At 41.6% G+C, this 18328-nt stretch overlaps 2 protein-coding genes across 5 annotated transcripts in view; both read left to right on the forward strand.

The window, feature by feature from the left end:
• Positions 1-213: 213 nt before the first annotated feature.
• Positions 214-5914, forward strand: fbxl3b (F-box and leucine-rich repeat protein 3b). Its single transcript, XM_067373760.1, has 5 exons — positions 214-507; positions 2258-2645; positions 2731-2853; positions 2988-3159; positions 4385-5914. Exons 2-5 carry the CDS (start codon positions 2259-2261, stop codon positions 5023-5025), a joined length of 1323 nt encoding a protein of 440 aa, XP_067229861.1. The 5' UTR covers positions 214-507; position 2258; the 3' UTR covers positions 5026-5914.
• Positions 5915-8545: 2631 nt separating this feature from the next.
• Positions 8546-18328, forward strand: part of caskb (calcium/calmodulin-dependent serine protein kinase b) — a 59100-nt gene continuing 49317 nt past the window's right edge. For all 4 annotated transcript variants that reach the window (XM_067373754.1, XM_067373757.1, XM_067373756.1 and 1 more), the window contains exon 1: positions 8546-9109. In XM_067373754.1, the coding sequence (XP_067229855.1) occupies positions 9051-9109 (59 nt within the window). In that variant the 5' untranslated portion in view covers positions 8546-9050. The remainder of the gene's footprint in view (positions 9110-18328) is intronic.

The following is an 18328-nucleotide window of genomic DNA, read 5'->3' on the forward strand; positions in this document are numbered from 1 at the left end:
TAAATTACCCTGAATTCAACACTCTTAGCATTAGAAAAGGGTATTTAAAATTTTTAACTATAATCCTTTACACCAGAGTGATTGTTTTAAACATTTAAACATCTAAACATTTTTCTGTGAATCGTATATTCCTGCCATAGAAAGATAAGGTACAGACAGCATGTGACTGTGAGGGAAGCGCCGCCCTCTACCGGCAGCATCGGGAACTACACTCATCCGACTCTACCCAGAATGCACCTCTCGTGTCTGGTCTAAGCACAACATATCGCCATTTTCCGCGATCGGGCGCTTCTCTGTGCAGTAACTAGGTCACAAGATTTACAGAAAAACACTCGAAGCGATCTTCACCAAAGTCACCGATTCCAGCGCGTCGATCTCTCCGCGGCCATCGCCTCGACCGAGAGCCAATGATCGTGTCCGGTCGCGCTCGGGTGCAGTATCGGAGCGCGGGCCCGGGCTGATGCGACACCGACCCTCACCGAACCAACACTAGACAACACGACACAGGTACATCAACAACATCAACTACATCAACATCAGATACTTCTCATAATGTCTGCGGTTTGATTCGATATCGATTCATTTGGATATTAATAATCAAATATAGTAAAAACATCTCCGAACTAAAGCTGTCAGTCATAATATTTCAGGTGATAACTGATTTGTAAACAAACATTTAAATTGCATTCAGCCTTTTATAATTATAATAATAACAGTCTTATGATAATAACTTTGTAATGTCATAATTGTTTATTCTCCAATTCTAAACATTTAAACGGTGGCAGTAATTGACTTTTTTCATGACTGATTTATTCAAATATAAATTTAAATATTGAAAAATCGATGAATTATAATATGTAATCTAGTGTATATTTATGAAAACTCTCCTTGAGTTATTTTTCTAGCTGAATATCGAGTTTATGGTCACTGAATGTCTTAAATACGATGTTATGATTTTATTGATTGTTCTGAATCTTCTGATGTTCATTCATGTTTAGAGACACAGAAACACTCAATTTAGTGATAAAAACTGAATTTAAAAGCTTTGTTTCACATCAAAACTGTCCAAGCTTATTGTGATTGTTGAATAGATCAAATAAATGTTTATTGAAGTTTTATTGAGGAGTGATTCATGACCGAGTTTGAATTACACCTTAAAGCGTTAGTTCGCCTAAAAATGAATTTCTGTCATTAATTCCTCTCCCTCATGTCGTTCCACACCCGTAAGACCTTCGTTCATCTTCAGAACACAAATTAAGATATTTTTGATGAAATGTATGAATCGTCCATAGACAGCAATATAATCAACACTTTCAAGGTCCAGAAAGGAACTAAAGACATTGTTAAAACAGTCATGTGACTGCAGTGGTTCAACCTTAATGTTATGAAGAGACGAGAATACTTTTGTGCGCAAAAACAAAACAAAAATAACAACTTTATTCAACAATCTCTTCTCTTCTGTGTCGTTCTCATATGTTGTTATATAATATATAATATATTTCTTAATTTGTGTTCTGAAGATGAACGAACGTCTTACGGGTGTGGGACGACATGAGGGAGAGGAATTAATGACAGAAATTCATTTTTAGGTGAACGAACCCTTTAACTGAAGGCATAAGAGAGTCAGAGCCGCTGGTGGAATAAGTGTTTGTCCAGCAGATGCAGATTTACTCTTTATTAGTATTAATATCTGAACAGTGTTTTTCTCACGCATAGCTGGAGCTTGATTCACTGATGATGGTGTCAGGTTGGGTGTGACACACACACACACACACACACACACACACACACACACACACACACACACACACACACACACACACACACACAGTTGATTTCTGTTCAGTTCATTCATGCTTGAATGTGTTTGTGGCAAAGCTTGTTAATCCATCATGTGTGGTTAGATGAACTCAGAAGATCACAGCGGATCTTGTTAATCACAGTTAATTATAGAGTAAAAATTGAACTGAATCCTTGATGAAAATGAAGAAACTGCTCAGAAACACAGCTGCGTACAAGTAAACATTCTGATGATGTTTATTGTCCTTATATTGTAATCATTATGAGCAGAAGCTGTAACGTGACGCTAACCACATGACGTGTTGAAGATCTATTTTGTGTTTGCAAACGACGACGTTTTTTTGTTGGGGGAGAAAATGGGAGCTCTGTTTATTTGTTAATTTTTATCTTGCAAATGATCTAATCTAGTATGCAGTGTGCAGTACTGAACATAACCACTGCTCATGTGTTTCTCCAGGATGAAACGAGGCCAGAAGAGAGGCGATCAAGCGGAGGAGGGAGGCGGGTCGGTGTCGGGGCCGGGCCCCGGGGCCCCCGAGGTCCACAAGAGGCTCCGGCGGGGCGATTCAGAGGAGCGGCATGACGAGGACGGGCAGGTGGACTGGCGGCGGCTGCCGGAGGAGATCCTGCTGCAGATCTTCCAGTACCTGCCGCTGCTGGACCGGGCCTTCGCCTCGCAGGTGTGCCGCGGCTGGAACCAGGCCTTCCACATGCCGGAGCTCTGGAGGTGCTTCGAGTTCGAGCTCAACCAGCCGGCCAGCTCCTACCTGAAGGCCACGCACCCCGACCTCATCAAACAGATCATCAAACGCCACTCCAACCACCTGCAGTACGTCAGCTTCAAGGTGAGAGCGGGAGTCGCTCGCTGAAGATGATGTCAGTGCTGATGCGTGTCCTCGTTCTACACGTGTGTGTGTGTGTGTGTTTCAGGTGGACAGCAGCACTGAATCCGCAGAAGCAGCATGTGACATCCTCTCTCAGCTGGTCAACTGCTCTCTGAAGACCCTCGGGCTCATTTCCACCGCGAGACCCTCCTTCATGGAGCTGCCCAAAGTCAGTCACTCACACACACACACACACACACACACACACACACACACACACACACACACACACACACACACACACTCTCACTGAAACACAGTTTCAGTCTCATAATCATCTTGTTTTTCTCTCTGTCTCCTCAGTCTCATTTCATCTCGGCGTTGACGGTGGTGTTCGTGAACTCTAAATCTCTGTCCTCTCTGAAGATCGATGACACTCCCGTTGACGATCCGTCCCTCAAAGTGCTGGTGGCCAATAACAGCGACACGCTGAAGCTGCTGAAGATGAGCAGCTGTCCACACGTGTCTCCCGCAGGTGAGCGTCACATCAGCATCCTTCACTGAGACTCAACTCTATTCCTAGGGCTGGGCGATTTTTTTCGATTAATTAGAGTTTAACGTTTTGCCTTGATTTTATTATTTTTTAAATCGTAAAATCGCGATTTTGAATAAAAATGTTAGCAAGTGCACAATTAGACATGTTGACAATACAGCAAAGAAAACTGCATTAGGAGAAGAAAACGATCCGACCTCATGATGGCGCCGGCACGCCTGATTAACCGCTCTCGTGTGACGCTCTATGAACACATCAATTCATAAGCGGCCGTTCATTCAGAAATCCGTTATTGCGTTATAAAAATGAGACGCAGGCAGTGAAATGGGGAAAAAAAGGCAAAGTTATTAAACACGAGTTGAGCTTTTTTTTTAACTTGACCGCTGTGTTTTTACAGTGCCGTTTATGGGTGAGACGCTGCAAAAGACGCGAGACACAAGTGCAACACCTAAACCATAAAAATAATGCAAAAACCTGTTTGATATTTATGTTTGCACGATGGTGACAGGCTGAAAGCTGCTGTTTCCTGTTTTTACAGCACATTTGCTGTTAGTAATAGCCTATTACTGGTGTTATTTATTGCTTTTAATTTTTGGCTAAGACATATTTAGCATTTTCTTATTTTCTATTATTTCTAAGTAGGATGTGTTCAAGATAAGTTTGTACAACATTTGCCTTCATATTTCAGGCATATTTCTGCAAAGATATTTAACAAAATATAATGTTGATCAGTTCATGTGTGCTGCACTGCAGTGGAACTTTTTTAACCAGATTAATGAAGAGAATGTTACTTAAATCATATTATAGATGCATTTTTAAGTTGACTGGTTCAACGGTAAAACAAAAAATAAAAAATTGAAATCGTGAATCGTTCTGAAAAAAATCAAAATTTTATTTTTTTGCCATATCGCCCAGCCCTACTTATTCCTGTCTCTATGAAGCCCCTCCTTCTGAAAAGCACAATGTGCTCTGATTGGTCGGCTGGAGCAGTGTGTTGTGATTGGTGTTTCAGCTAACTCAACCAGGCTCCGCCCCTTTATTCTGTGCATAAATTATTTAAATGAGGAATATCATGAAGAAACTCAAGATGGAGTTCAGAAACACTGATGTATTTTTTTCATGCTCAAACATCAACATCACACACTAAAGAACGTGTAAGTGGTCCTTTAAACTAGTCGCACCACCTGATCATGTGTTCTCTGCGCAGGTATCCTGTGCGTGGCGGATCAGTGTCACGGTCTGCGCGAGCTGGCGCTAAACTACCACCTGTTGAGCGACGAGCTGCTGCTGGCGCTGTCGTCCGAGCGGCACGTTCACCTGGAGCACCTGCGCATCGACGTGGTGAGCGAGAACCCGGGCCAGCAGTTCCACACCATCAAGAAGAGCAGCTGGGACGCCATGGTGCGCCACTCGCCCAAGTTCAACCTGGTCATGTACTTCTTCCTGTACGAGGACGAGTTCGGGCCCTTCTTCCGCGACGAGGTGCCCGTCACGCACCTGTACTTCGGCCGCTCGGTCAGTAAGGAGGTCCTGGGCCGCGTGGGGCTGACGTGCCCGCGGCTGGTGGAGCTGGTGGTGTGCGCCAACGGCCTGCGACCCCTGGACGAGGAGCTGATCCGCATCGCCGACCGCTGCAAGCAACTGTCGGCCATCGGCCTGGGCGAGTGCGAGGTTTCCTGCAGCGCCTTCGTGGAGTTCGTGAAGATGTGCGGCGGCCGGCTCTCGCAGCTGTCCATCATGGAGGAGGTTCTGATGCCGGACAACAAGTACGGGCTGGACGACATCCACTGGGAAGTGTCCAAACACCTGGGCCGCGTCTGGTTCCCCGACATGATGCCCACCTGGTAGACCGGAGCGACGGTTATGCCCCATGATTCCCCTCTCACAGACTGAAGATGCTTTTGTGGATTTTCTAGTAAGCCTGTGTTTGGATCCGGGATACTGTCGCTCATCATGTTTGTCTGTAAATGTACGTGTGGTTTTGACTCTCAGTGTCGGTTAATAGTGGATGGAGGCGGGACGAGTGACGTCGGAGCGATCTGTGATCTTCAAGCACCTTTCCCAGATGAAGTTTCAGTTCGCCGGTTCTGATCATGTGTTTTGCTTCTTCGATGACTTCAGAAGAGACACTGCTGACCGTTTAATGATGAAGACGTTTAATCTGAATCTAGTGTTCGACCTGCTCGTTTCATCAGGGTTTGATCAGTCCAGTTTTTCAGAAAGAAGTTTGACGTTTCCTGATTTTAGTGTTCTGCTGTCTGACGAGGATGAAGATGATGATGATGATGATGAGCTCTTGTGTAGTTTTCAGCGTCAGTCGGACGGATGTGATCGCGTCGCTCATCTGTTAGCGCAGCTTCATTAGTTCTCTAGCAATACTTACAGAAACACTTGAGCTGACGTGGACACAGATTCAGATCATTTCCTCCTGCACTTTATATAGAAATGTATTTTAGAAATGTACATATGAGATTATCGGTTGTCAATATTTCTCCTGATGATGATGAGGATTAATATTATATTATTTTCTTTGCATTAAATGAATAGTGATATAAGCTTGTCATGTTGTTCTTTCAGGCGTTTAATTGCTTTATTGTTTTTGTGTGTATGAATACATAGAACTTTATCCATAAAAGAGACAAACCAATGTGGTGTACATGTTTTTGTTGTTGTTTTGGAATAAATTTGTGAATGTAAAGAAGCGCTTCAGTTTGTGTTATTGGCAGTAAGGGTGATGATTTATTGACACATTTCACATTAGAGGTGTAAAAACGTGTTTAAATATTCTCATCTCATTTAAATATTTATATTTATAAGTCACTGAAGTCATTAAAAGAGTTCAATAAAAGCTCATTCAGTAATCAGGACTGTGATTGGTTCATTCACTGCAGAGCTCCACCTCTCTGGGCTGAGTGGGTGGAGTTATGTTAAGTGGTAATGTTGTGGGTGGGGTCAGACCATCTAGCTCCACCCATTTCAGACAGGGGGCACAAAATTAATATACACCATATCCAGCTCCACATGTAAACACAGTTCATGGTGATTCGTGACTATAAGTACATTCACGGTCTTCAAATTAATTAGGCATATGAAAGATAAATCATATTCTGAAATGGTGATAAAGTGGAAAAACATGTAATTTTGTGTCATTCCAGCGGAGAGGGAAGGTTCAGCGCTCGACTGTCCCAGTTGTGTCAGAATGAAGGAAGCTGGAGATCAGGTGGTTTGAAGCAGATATGATGACTGACGTCACAGTGATGATTTACAGCACATATTCAGATTCTTGTGCAAACTTACGTTAGGTTAGTGTTAAAAACTGCACATGGACGAGTTTACAAGCGCTGCGATCTGTGCTTCAGCAAACACTTCATTATTCTAACTGAACATTAAACGTTTCATTGCACCTTTATCATGTTTTTATGATTGTGCTTTTGACTGTACAGTGTTTTATTGACTCATGACTGTTCAGATTTAATGTTTTTATAAACAGAAATGACGTCACTGAGTATTTTATTAGACTTTCAGGTCCGTAACTCCAGTAATGTAATCAGATTACTTTTCAAGTAACTAGTAAAGGCATTACTTTTAAATTACAACAAAATATCTGAGTTACTTTTTCAAATAAGTAATGAAAAAATAAGCCAAAGAAGTACAGCAAAAATGACTTTAGTCAAACATCTCGTTTGTGTTTCATGTTTTTGTTTTTATTGCTGAAGTAAGAGTGTTGAACTTCTGATCAGGTGTGATGATGTCATGCGTCTGTGTGTCCACTGTGATGCTGGTTGAGGCTCAAGCATGTATTTATGCCCTCCAGTTCCCACAGAAACACCCCCCCTCCCCATGAACACTTCCTGTTTCTGCCTGTAGAGTCGCCATAGTAACTGAGAGCATGACTGTGGCTCCAGCTGAACTTCAGTGATCAGACGGTCAGATCAGACACACGCCTGATGAAGAAGCAGAAGCTCTGAAGATGATTTACAGCAGCGAACGCTTCATGAAACAAGCACAGATTATAAAGACAAACGTTTGTTTCTCTAGAATAAAATTAATGACAAATCATCCACAGTGAAACTGTTAGGATGAAGATCTCAAAGCAACAAAAACACAGTTTTGATTTCAACAAAGTTCTATTCTGCTGAGAAGCCCAAGATATGACGAATCTGAATTATGACATGAAATTATGACATACTGAGCCATAATTAAGAGATTAAAAGGTCAAAATTATGTCAAACTAAATCATAATTATGAGATTAAAATGTAAAAATTATGATAAAATTAAATCATAAGTTTGAACTTTTATGTAATAATTGACACGAATAGTCAAAAATATTAGATAAAGTCGAAATTATGTCATACTAAGACATAATTATGAGATTAAAAGATCAAAATTATGAAAAAATTAAGTCATAATTTTGAATTTTTATGTAATAATTGACATGAAAAGTCAAAATTACGAGATAGTCGAAATTATGTTATACTAAATCAAAATTAAGAAATAAAAAAACTGAATTTAACAAAAAACAAATTATGAGACAAAGTCGAAATTGCGACTTTCTATGTCATATGTCTGATTAAAAGGTTAAAACTTTAACAAAATTAAGTCATAATTCTGTAATTTTGACTTTTTATGTAGGCTAATAGACAAAAAGTACAAATTTTGAGATAATGTCTAAATTATGGCATACTAGGTCAAATGTTTAACATTATGTCATAATTATGACAAAAGCATGATTATTTTCTTTTATGTGGCAGAAATTGGCTTCCATTTGTGTTATGAGACTATATGAACGTGTGAAAGAATATTATAAGACGACAAAATAAATTGTCAGAGTGCAAAAGCAAGGGCTTCTTCGAGAGTGTTTTTATTCTGATAAGCAGGTAATATATACTGAATGAGATCTGTATTTTCATGAGCTATAGAATATTTCTGATCATGTGGCTCAGTCAGTGATGTCAGGATTTATCAACAACATAATGTTCAGCCTGCGATCCTGCTATTATTCTCAGAGACTGTCATTATATTGCCCTCCTGCAGCATTTATTCTGTAAGAAAATGCACGGATCCTTAGGAAAATCGCAGAAGCTCTTACGTCATCGGATGGTCAACCAGCATGCGGAGCGACGCGGACCTGCCATTGGCCGATTGACCAGAGAACGGCTTTTCTCTGGTCAGATTAGGAAACTCAGCGCTGTGGGCTCGAAGGCGCGCCCTTCTTCGGCCATCTTGGCTCAAACAGCGCGAAGAGCGTCAACGGAAACATCCGGGTCATCCAGCGCACTCCGGCGGCCATTGCGGCTCTTCATCCCGCAGCTTCATAACCTTGAGAGGGCGGAGCGTCTGCGAGCTGAACTGGAGTAGCAGCGGAGCGGGAGGAGAGACACCGAGCGACGGAGAGCTGCAGAAAACCGTTACACGGGCAGCGCTGCTTTACCTCACGCGCACCGAGCCGCTTTAACGGAGGATCAGGGCGTGTACCGGTGCGTCTAACGGACAATCATGAGCGCCGTTGGACGGGAACCGGAGCGGCAGCGGCTTTGAGCGCATTTTCATCGTAGGAATCGCTCGAGCCGTTTTTTTTTTCGCGGCCGCTCGCGTCACACTGACATTTATTATTTGAAGCGGCAGATTCCCGGAGCGTTGCGACCTGAATCCCGGAGCGTTGATTTTCCCTGACATCATCACCACCACCACCATCATCATCATCGTCGTCCGTCGTCCGGTGTGAACGGGCATCTTCGGTGGTCGTCGACGGGAATCCGGCGGATTTACAGCAGGATCCGGGGGTGAAAATCATCCGCCGCTCGGATTCTGACATTCGCGGAGCGTTTCTGAGGGAAATCTGATCTTTTTTTGAGGATCTGTCGGCGGGACTATGGCTGACGACGACGTGCTGTTTGAGGATGTGTACGAGCTCTGTGAGGTGATCGGAAAGTGAGTAATCGATTCTAATCAATCATTCGACTGCTGATCGGATCCGGTGTGAGGCGTTTTCCTCCGGATCTCTTTGTCTCGTGTGTTGACATTTTATTGCTCTCAGGTTCATCTGACCGTGTGTGTGTGTGTGTGTGTGTGTGTGAGACACTGATATTCATTGATCAGTAACTCTTCACACTCTGACTGTAATGTCAGTCTCATCAATGCTTGTCTTGTAAAGGTAAAATGTAATTTTTGTCTTTCCCATTGTGCAGATTTATTCTAATATTTAAATGACATCTTCATTGATTATTAGTCTGTCTGTAGTATAAATCTGGCTGTGAGATGATGGGCCTGTGTGTGTGTGTGTGTGTGTGTGTGTGTGATTGGTTGAACTTGAGATATTAAAGTTGGTTTGCAGATTTCAGGTCATTATTTCATTCAGACTTGTGTTGAATGAACATCCTCTGAGACTCCGTGTGGATCTTAAAATAAATAAAGGTCCCAAAAGGTTGTTTTTCCACAGTGATGTCATAAAGAACCATCTTCTGTTCCTCAAAGAACCTTTCAGCTCTTAAAAGAACCATTTTTTTCTTTGTGTGAAGAACATTTTAATAATCTAAAGACTGTAAAGAAAGACTGTAAAGATGCTTTAGAGTCTGTGGATGTTAAGGTTCTTCATGTCAGACGGTGTGTTCTTCAGTCGCTGTGGAGGAGAAGCTGTTGTCTCCTTCAGTTCAGGTGGATCTGGTCTGAATGAAGTTTTGAGTCAGTCTTCATAACGGTTTACCAGTGTAATTTACCATCGCTGCACTGCTCTATAACACTATTTACATCTTTCACTCTGGAGTAAATGTGTTTCTCACCTTGTTCTGTCCACAAACCAGTTATATTTCATAAACACACTGTTTTGAGGAATATTAAAGGGTTCGTTCACCTAAAAATGTAATTTCTGTTATTAATTACTCTCCTTCATGTCGTTCCACACCTGTAAGACCTTCAGAACACAAATTAAGATATATTTGATGAAATATATGACTCGTCCATAGACAGCAATATAATCAACACTGTCAAGGTCCAGAAAGGTACTAAAGACATCGTTAAAACAGTCATGTGACTGCAGATGTTAAACGTTAATGTTATGAAGAGACGAGAATACTTTTTGTGCACAAAAACAAAACAAAAATAACCACTTTATTCAACAATCTCTTCTCTTCTGTGTCGTTCTCATTCGTTGTTTACGTCCAGCGCTTCCAGGTTCGACTCATTATTGGCCGGCTCCTGCGTCAGCATCACACACATGTGTCGTGCTGATCACGTGATCAGCTTCGGCCAATACTGAGCTGGCGTTCGGACGTAAACACGGAAGCTTCACTGCGTCACCTGCGTGAGATAATGACAGAAGAGAAGAGATTGTTGAATAAAGTGGTTATTTTTGTTTTGTTTTTGCGCACAGAAAGTATTCTCGTCTCTTCATCACAATAAGGTTGATCCACTGCAGTCACATGACTGTTTTAACAATGTCTTTAGTTCCTTTCTGGACCTTGAAAGTGTTGATTATATTGCTGTCTGTGGACTAGTAAACGTGTGGGTTTTTTCAGATCTTTCAATGTCGTAATTAACATCCGATCGCAGCCGGAGATGATGGAAAAACATTCAGAGAGCATCAGCTCCAGTTTCTGCTCTGACAGCCGAAAGACCATCTGAATGCGGGAATCAGGAATAGGGAGAGAACATTGTGCTTAGTACGTTTTTCATTTTCAAACCAAACTGACAAAGTTGAAATCCCGTCTGGCTAGCACTCTTCCCGTAATGTTCAGTTGGCGATCTTTTGTGGCTGTTTGAATGCATTCGATCACATGAGCGTTTACACTACGAAAGCAGTCTGGATTTTGTCTGCCTCTGGAAATGGTTGAAAGTGGACAAAGTCCCCGTTTACACCTGTATTTAGTGTTACACACTCGTGATCCGGTCGACCAAAATGCATCTTAATACCAGCTGGAAACAGAGCCTAAGAGTTTCTGACATAATTTCCACCTCCATATTCATCTTTACTGTAAATGTTAAGGATTTATTCATCAGCATTTGTTGTGCTGCTTTTAATTCATTCTTATTATAAAGAGCTGAATTATGAATACTGAATTACAGTAATGAGAAGTAAAACTTCAGTTGGTGTAAATTACATTGTGTATTTATGAACAGATTCACTCATGTGAGTGTGGGCTGAATCATAATCATACAGTCTGAAATTTTCGTTCAAAACTCACTTTTAGATGACAGAGCTCATGATGATGATGATGATGTCACAGAGGTGTGTGTTCTGTATGGTCTTTCTGTGTGTGTTTCTGGTGTTCAGTGGTCTTCAGTGACGCTCGGCCTGCTGGGATTGTGTCACATGCAGATGAAACCACAGCAAACACACGGAGTTCAGCTGTAATGAACATACGGTCCAGATCTCGTCTCCCGGAGGTCACGAGGGCTCGCAGGACGTCCCACTGGGATGATCAGATGATGAACTAGTTAGTGCTGCTGTGGTTAAACTGGTTACTAGAGCTGACCACATGATCTGTGATGGAAACTGTGAGACGCTCAGTGTCCATCTCAGGGTCCATCAGCTGAACTTCAGATGGTCACCACAGACGGAGATCGATCGACAGCACGAGAACCGAGAGTCTTTTGTGATTGGTTACAGTGGCGTGTTGGTTGGTTCACGACGGACAGGACAGGACTGAACCTGGGTCAGCGTTCGGCCCATGATGCAGTGCAGGACTGAACAGACTTGATGATTGTTTAGGCCTGAATCGATCGATCTGCTGCTCTGAGCTGATCAGGATTAATGTTGCTGATCATGTGATCAATGAGCTCGCTTCACAGGAAGTGATGGACTCCTGGAGGTTTCCTGAAGCCTGATTGGTGCAGGTCGATCTCTGTTGGGTTACAGTGTTTTTACCACAGTAAAGGGCTGTTCTGAGGTGATTATTGCTTTTATAGAGCGGCAGCAACAGGCCACTGATACTCAACACTTTATTGACATTGATGGTTCATGAAGAATCTTGAACATCAGTGGAATCTTTCCATCGCAGAAAAAGCTTCTTTAGATGATTAAAATGTTCGTTACTCTAAGGGTGCGTTCACACTTGTCATGTTTGGTTCGATTAAAACGAACCCTGGTGCGATTGCTCGGATAGTGCGGTTCATTTGAACATATGTGAACGCTGCCATCCGAACCCTGGTGCGCACCAAACAAGCGGACCGAGACTGCTGAAAAGATGGGTCTCGGTCCGCTTCCAAACGAACTCTGGTGCGGTTCGAATGATATATGAACGCAACCCGGACCAAAGACATGTAACCAAACCAAAAACAGGAAGACGAGACCCTAAAAAGGACAGAATCCTCACGCATGTCGGTTTTTCTTGTCATAGTCGCGAGTTTGCCCATCACAGGCATCAGATGCGCGTCTCCACGCAGCAGATCATTTGTGTGTGTGACGGAGGGATTCCCGCCGGTGTTTTGACTACTTTACACATTTTATAAGCTCTTCACGAGTTCCCAGCTGGCCAAAATACCATCACATGCAGGCTACGCACCGCTACGCACACACAACGAGCGCATTTACCTCAGAAAACAGCATTGTTTTGGATGTTCGGTAAGTTCCGTCTGAAAATAGGCGATACATCATAAAATCCGACCAATCACGTTGTGAATGTATCCCTATGCCTTAAGGTTAGGTATCTTTTGGTTCGGTGATAAAATTGCCAATGTGAACGCTAACCGGACCAGGACTAAATGTTTTTTTTTTTTCTTCTTTGGTCCGGACCAAATGGACCAAACGAACCGAACTACAAGTGTGAACGCACCCTAAGAAAAAATGGTTCTTTTAAGAACTGATCACTTCTTCTTTAGGGAAGCAAAATGGTTCTTCAATGACATCACTGAGAAAAGACTCTTTTGGAGCATTTATTTTTGAGGGTGCACATTTCATGATATAGTAAATCTTTCCTGTGCCCAGTAATATTAGCTGTGAGATTTTCATCACAGCGTCTGTGTTTGTCTGATTGTAAGAGGACTCGGATCATCAGTCAGAACAGAGTCTGTTTTACAGTAAGTTTGTAGTAATTAAATCTCATGATATATGAGCCCTTTGACTAGTGTTTGATTTCACACACACTTCAGATCATAGAAGTGTTGTGTTCGATTGGTTCTGTGAAGTGCGGGTCAGTCTGTCTCAAATGGTTTCTTAACCATTTTTAATGTTTCTAACTTGCACTTTTAATATTTTTATTTTTTATTTGTGTCATCATGACCCACAGCAGATTTCGGAGACTCGTGTACATATAGAAAGCTTCTGCACATTCTTGTTCCTCAGATTTTGAACTCGAGTCCAAATGAAATGATCAAGATCCATTTTTAGTGTCAGTTTAGAATGGGATGGATTCAGACCTCATCTGTAATGTTTTTATGGGGTGTGCAGGTTTAAGTCTTCTCTTAATTTTGATTTTTTTGGAGTAAGAAAATGCAGTTGTTTAAATTCCCCTGACTTTAGGGTTGAAAGTCTCTGGAGCAGCAGATATGAATCCTCTGCGGCTGTGAAAATGGTGAATTTGAGATTGCAGTTACAAACCTATGGCCAGTAAATTTGGGGGGAAAGCTTACTTTATTGATGCATTTTGAGATGAACAGCATTACAAAAAGTAAAAATTAACAGTATTTAACGGTAATTATGATCATGATTGACATGCGACAGCAGTCGGTGAACTTCAGAGGAGATCTAACATGTGATACGAGTAAACTGTGTTCATAAATGATGTTGAGAGTATTCTCAATTGAAACAGAGTGAAAGCTTGCACCTGGAAAACATATATTCATTACATCACGACTTATCAAGCGGATTGTCTTGGACGAAGGGGGGCCTTAGAGTCATTTAGACCATTTAAATTTGAGTAATTGAATAAATACCCCTGTAGAGTCTCTTTAATGTGTGTGACAGATCATGAAGCGATCGTCTCTTCCTCTTTACTACTAGTTACAGCAGCAAATAAACATGAATGAACATCAGAAGATTCAGAACAACTTACTGAAATGAATCATGTCTCATATAATCCATCAATCAGTGACTCAATAAAACCATAACATCGTATTTAAGACATTCAGTGACCATAAACTCGATATTCAGCTAGAAAAATAACTCGGAGCGTTTTTGATAAATGTTTATATTTCAAGAAAACGAATTGGAGTAGAAGCATAATTGTGTAATTATAAAATTAGAATTATAACTTATAAAAACTTCCTTGTGTGTAATTTAAGTGTTTGTATACAAATCAGTTAATTTTAACCTTCAGTATATAGTAATAATGTAGTACCAACTGATTCCCTGTACAGTTTACAGCTTTAGTTGAGAGATATTTGAAGTCCTTGAGAAAGTTTGACATCTGATATACATCCAAAATAATCAAATCGAATCTATTTGAACCGGAAATGAATTGCAAGCTTGTGAATCAAAAGCTAGGCTAAATGAATCGTGGAATTTGTATTAATATCCTGCCCAGTGCTTCCCACGGGTTTGAAATATACTTGCGGGCGAAAAATCCCACGGCACAAAAATGGTCTACTACATGTGACAAGCAAATAATGTGTGATTTTTAACAGTATTTTTATTTATTGATATTAATTTTAATTAAATAACATATAACATTTAATTACATACTAATATTATGCATGATTATGCATTGAAAATTATGCAAAATTACAGCATTTAAATGGTTCTCCTTTTCCTATGTTCTCCTTGCTGTCATATAGTGTCTCTCTCAGTGAATGGGACACAGATTTTACTAGTAAAATTTATAAAATGAATAATATATGTGTCAAATAATGTTCTTAGTCTTTTCTTCCTGTGGGGGAGACTACAGTAATTTACTATGAATTAAATGGAAATCAAATTAAATACAATTTAATTGTGTAACCAAAATACCAATAATGCCCAAAAGAAAAAGAAAAAACTTAACGTGTGACTTTTAAATATGAACAAGCCCGAAATACACCAGGACTCTTATTTTGAAATGTCGGTACTATTGCAGGCTGATCTTTCAGATTCTTGGTCATCTAAAACGTTTTATATAAAGGCCATAAAGTAGACATTGTAATAATTCATCAACTTGAGTTCATTAGCAATCGCTTGGCATAAATCTGTGCTTTTCATTGATTGAGAATCACTTTGAAGCAGACTGAAGCGCTGCTGCGCGAGCTTGTAGAACGAGTAACAGCGCCCCCTTGTGACTTTGCAAAAAGCAAAAATGTGTCTCCAAATATACTTGGGCGGCGGTTAGTATACCTGGGTAGCCGCCCAAGTAAAGTCTATGTGTGACACAATAGTGTCATTATTCAGATCAGATCAGTTCAGTTCAATAACTGTTAATGTTGCAAAGTTCATCAATTATGAAACAGTCAAATCAGCTCTACAGAAGACAATTTTCAGACATGTTCATTATTATTCATCAAGAACTGAAAAATATGATCTTGTATCTCTTATATTTGTATAATTCTGTGAGTGTATTATTATAATTTCAGGAGACAGAAGGGCGAATCCCAGCTGTAGTTTGTGTTCACACTGGCTCAGTGTTTCAGTGCCGGATCAGCCGGTTCTGAGTCATGTGATGCAGACGATCACTGATAAAGGCAGCGTGTGATTGGCTGCGGCAGTTATCGCTGAGGCCTCTTATTAAAGATTCAACACGTGAAAGCTGATACTACACCTCTAAAACCCTCTTTGGCTCATCCATATTTCATTGTGTCAGATTGAGCGGCTCGTTATGATGGTTATAATGGACCATGTTGAAAAGGTGAAGATTCTGCAGTACCGTTTTTACCATGGTAAATCATTTACATGTGAGAGTGAAAGAAGCACTACAACATACAGGTGTGGACTGACACAAGGGTGAGGGGATGATGACAAGAGTTTGATTTTTTTTACTTTGTTACTCTTGTATTACGTTTGTGTGTGTGTATCATTGTCTGGAGTCTGTGGATTCTGCTGGATTGTGATGTAATGGCTCCTCAGCTCTGCGGTCAGTGGGTCATGTGACTTCAGATCTGAAAGTATTGTCCATAAATAAACCGCTGGAAGTTGAAACCAGTGCTCCAGTGTTGCCTGTGCTGAATTTCAGCATTTCATCTGCTGGGATGTTTTCCATGTTATTCCTAGAATCATTCCCTGCTCCGACACAAGCTGTAATTGTAGCTGCGGTCCTCTGCTGTAATTTGGTCTGTCTGCTTATTTTCCTGCGTGGCCGTGCGGTGGGTCCTGCACATGGATCCGCTGTTGAGATCCAGACGAGTTCTCAACTTCACTTTGAACTTGTGTTTTATTTGGTCCCCACAATCCCCACGGTTTTTCTCATGTGACCCATACTGGACTTCTCTTGAGCTTTACTGAGGTAGACCACCTTGATTTCACCATTCCTCAGCTCAGACGGATTCTGGGACGCCCTCATTTCTCTGGGAATCTGCTGATCGAGCGTTTCTCTCAGGTGTGTTTGTGCGTTTCATGTCTTTGTTCCAGATGTTTTGAGGTCAGACACACTCCTCCTGTGAAGATGTGTTGTTGCCGGCGTCTGAAGCATCACTGTAAGTGTTTCTGCTGATGTCTATAAAGGGCTTCAGCAGGTGCTTGATGGGACTTTCATACGGGACTGTGTTCTTGAGCAGTAAAGTGTCTCAGCTGTCCCGTCTCAACCTTTCCTGATGTCCACACATGGAAATTAGGGCTGTCTGATATATCGCGTGTGATTGTCACGCGCATTTCGTCAGTAAAGCCGGTTCCCTGATTACCGCTAAATCGCCATCAACTTTGTCATTTAATAGACAGTGCCGTAGATCACTGACAAGCCACGCAATATCGCGTTCATATCGCAGATGAATCACCAAAATGCGCGTGACAATCGCATGCGACTTATCGGTCAGCCCTAATGGAAACCAAATGAAACCTTACTTCATCCATCCATCCATCCATCCATCCATCCATCTATCCATGCATCCATCCATCTATCCGTCCATGCATCCATCCATCATCCATCCATGCATGCATCTATCCATCCATCCATCCATCCATCCATCCATCCATCCATCCATCCATCCATGCATCCATCCATCCATGCATCCATCCATCCATCCATCCATCCATCCATCCATCCAATCATCCATCCAATCATCCATCCATCCATCCATGCATCCATCCATCCATGCATCCATCCATCCATCCATCCATCCATCCATGCATCCATCCATCCAACCATGCAGGCATGCATCTATCCATGCATCCATCTATGCATCCATCCATCCATCCATCCATCCATCCATCCATCCATCCGTGCATCTATCCATCCATCCATGCATCTATCCATCCATCCATCCATCTATCCATGCATCCATCCATCTATCCGTCCATGCATCCATCCATCATCCATCCATGCATGCATCTATCCATCCATCCATCCATCCATCCATCCATCCATCCATCCAATCATCCATCCATCCATCCATCCATCCATCCATGCATCCATGCATCCATCCATCCATCCATCCATCCATGTGTAGGGAAAACACCCTAGGAAGTAAAATTAGCTCAAATGAAATATTTAGGGAATTATAAAGAGTTGTTTAGATTACGACCGAGCAACTGATTCGTCCAGCGTTCATTTGCTCGAGCCGTAATAAGCTCTTGTAACGGATATAAATATCCAACAATCGTGAAAACACTGATTAGAGCACGGTAACTTGATCACAGTTTAAGACATTAAATCATAAAGCACATAATACAAGACACTTTCCTTTTAAAATCTACAAGAGATTTTATTTATTCTAACACAAACTAATCTAACACAAAGGCACGCACACACACACACACACACATTCATACGCGTTGCAGTAAGAAGGAAATGGGAGAGAAAGAGTTTTGAAAGAGAGAGAGAGAGAGAGAGAGAGAGAGAGAGAGAGTATCTGATTAACCGAATTCCTATCAATGCATTTCAAGGACCAGAACGAACCATGAATCATTCATTTATGCACCAGTTCAGTTTTGGTCTGGAGGTACTTGCTTGCGTTGACTTAAAGGTGAATTTCCCTCGTCGTGCAGAGAGGGGTTTCCCAAGTCGATGATTGGTCCAGATCAGGTCCGTGTGGAACAATGAAGGAAGTCTCTTTGTCGCTGGAGTTGAAGCGGCAAAAGTCGTTGGTTGAACTTTG

This window comes from Chanodichthys erythropterus, chromosome 21, assembly GCF_024489055.1.
Source record: "Chanodichthys erythropterus isolate Z2021 chromosome 21, ASM2448905v1, whole genome shotgun sequence".
Lineage (NCBI taxonomy): Eukaryota > Metazoa > Chordata > Actinopteri > Cypriniformes > Xenocyprididae > Chanodichthys > Chanodichthys erythropterus.

What these genes read in the sequence shown, in the direction of transcription:
- fbxl3b (XM_067373760.1), top strand. Translation starts at nt 2,259, where the DNA reads ATGAAACGAGGCCAGAAGAGAGGCGATCAAGCGGAGGAGGGAGGCGGG. An exon ending in TGCAGTACGTCAGCTTCAAG is followed by an intron (nt 2,646 to 2,730) that starts GTGAGAGCGGGA and finishes TGTGTGTTTCAG; the next exon opens with GTGGACAGCAGCACTGAATC. An exon ending in TCCACACGTGTCTCCCGCAG is followed by an intron (nt 3,160 to 4,384) that starts GTGAGCGTCACA and finishes TTCTCTGCGCAG; the next exon opens with GTATCCTGTGCGTGGCGGAT.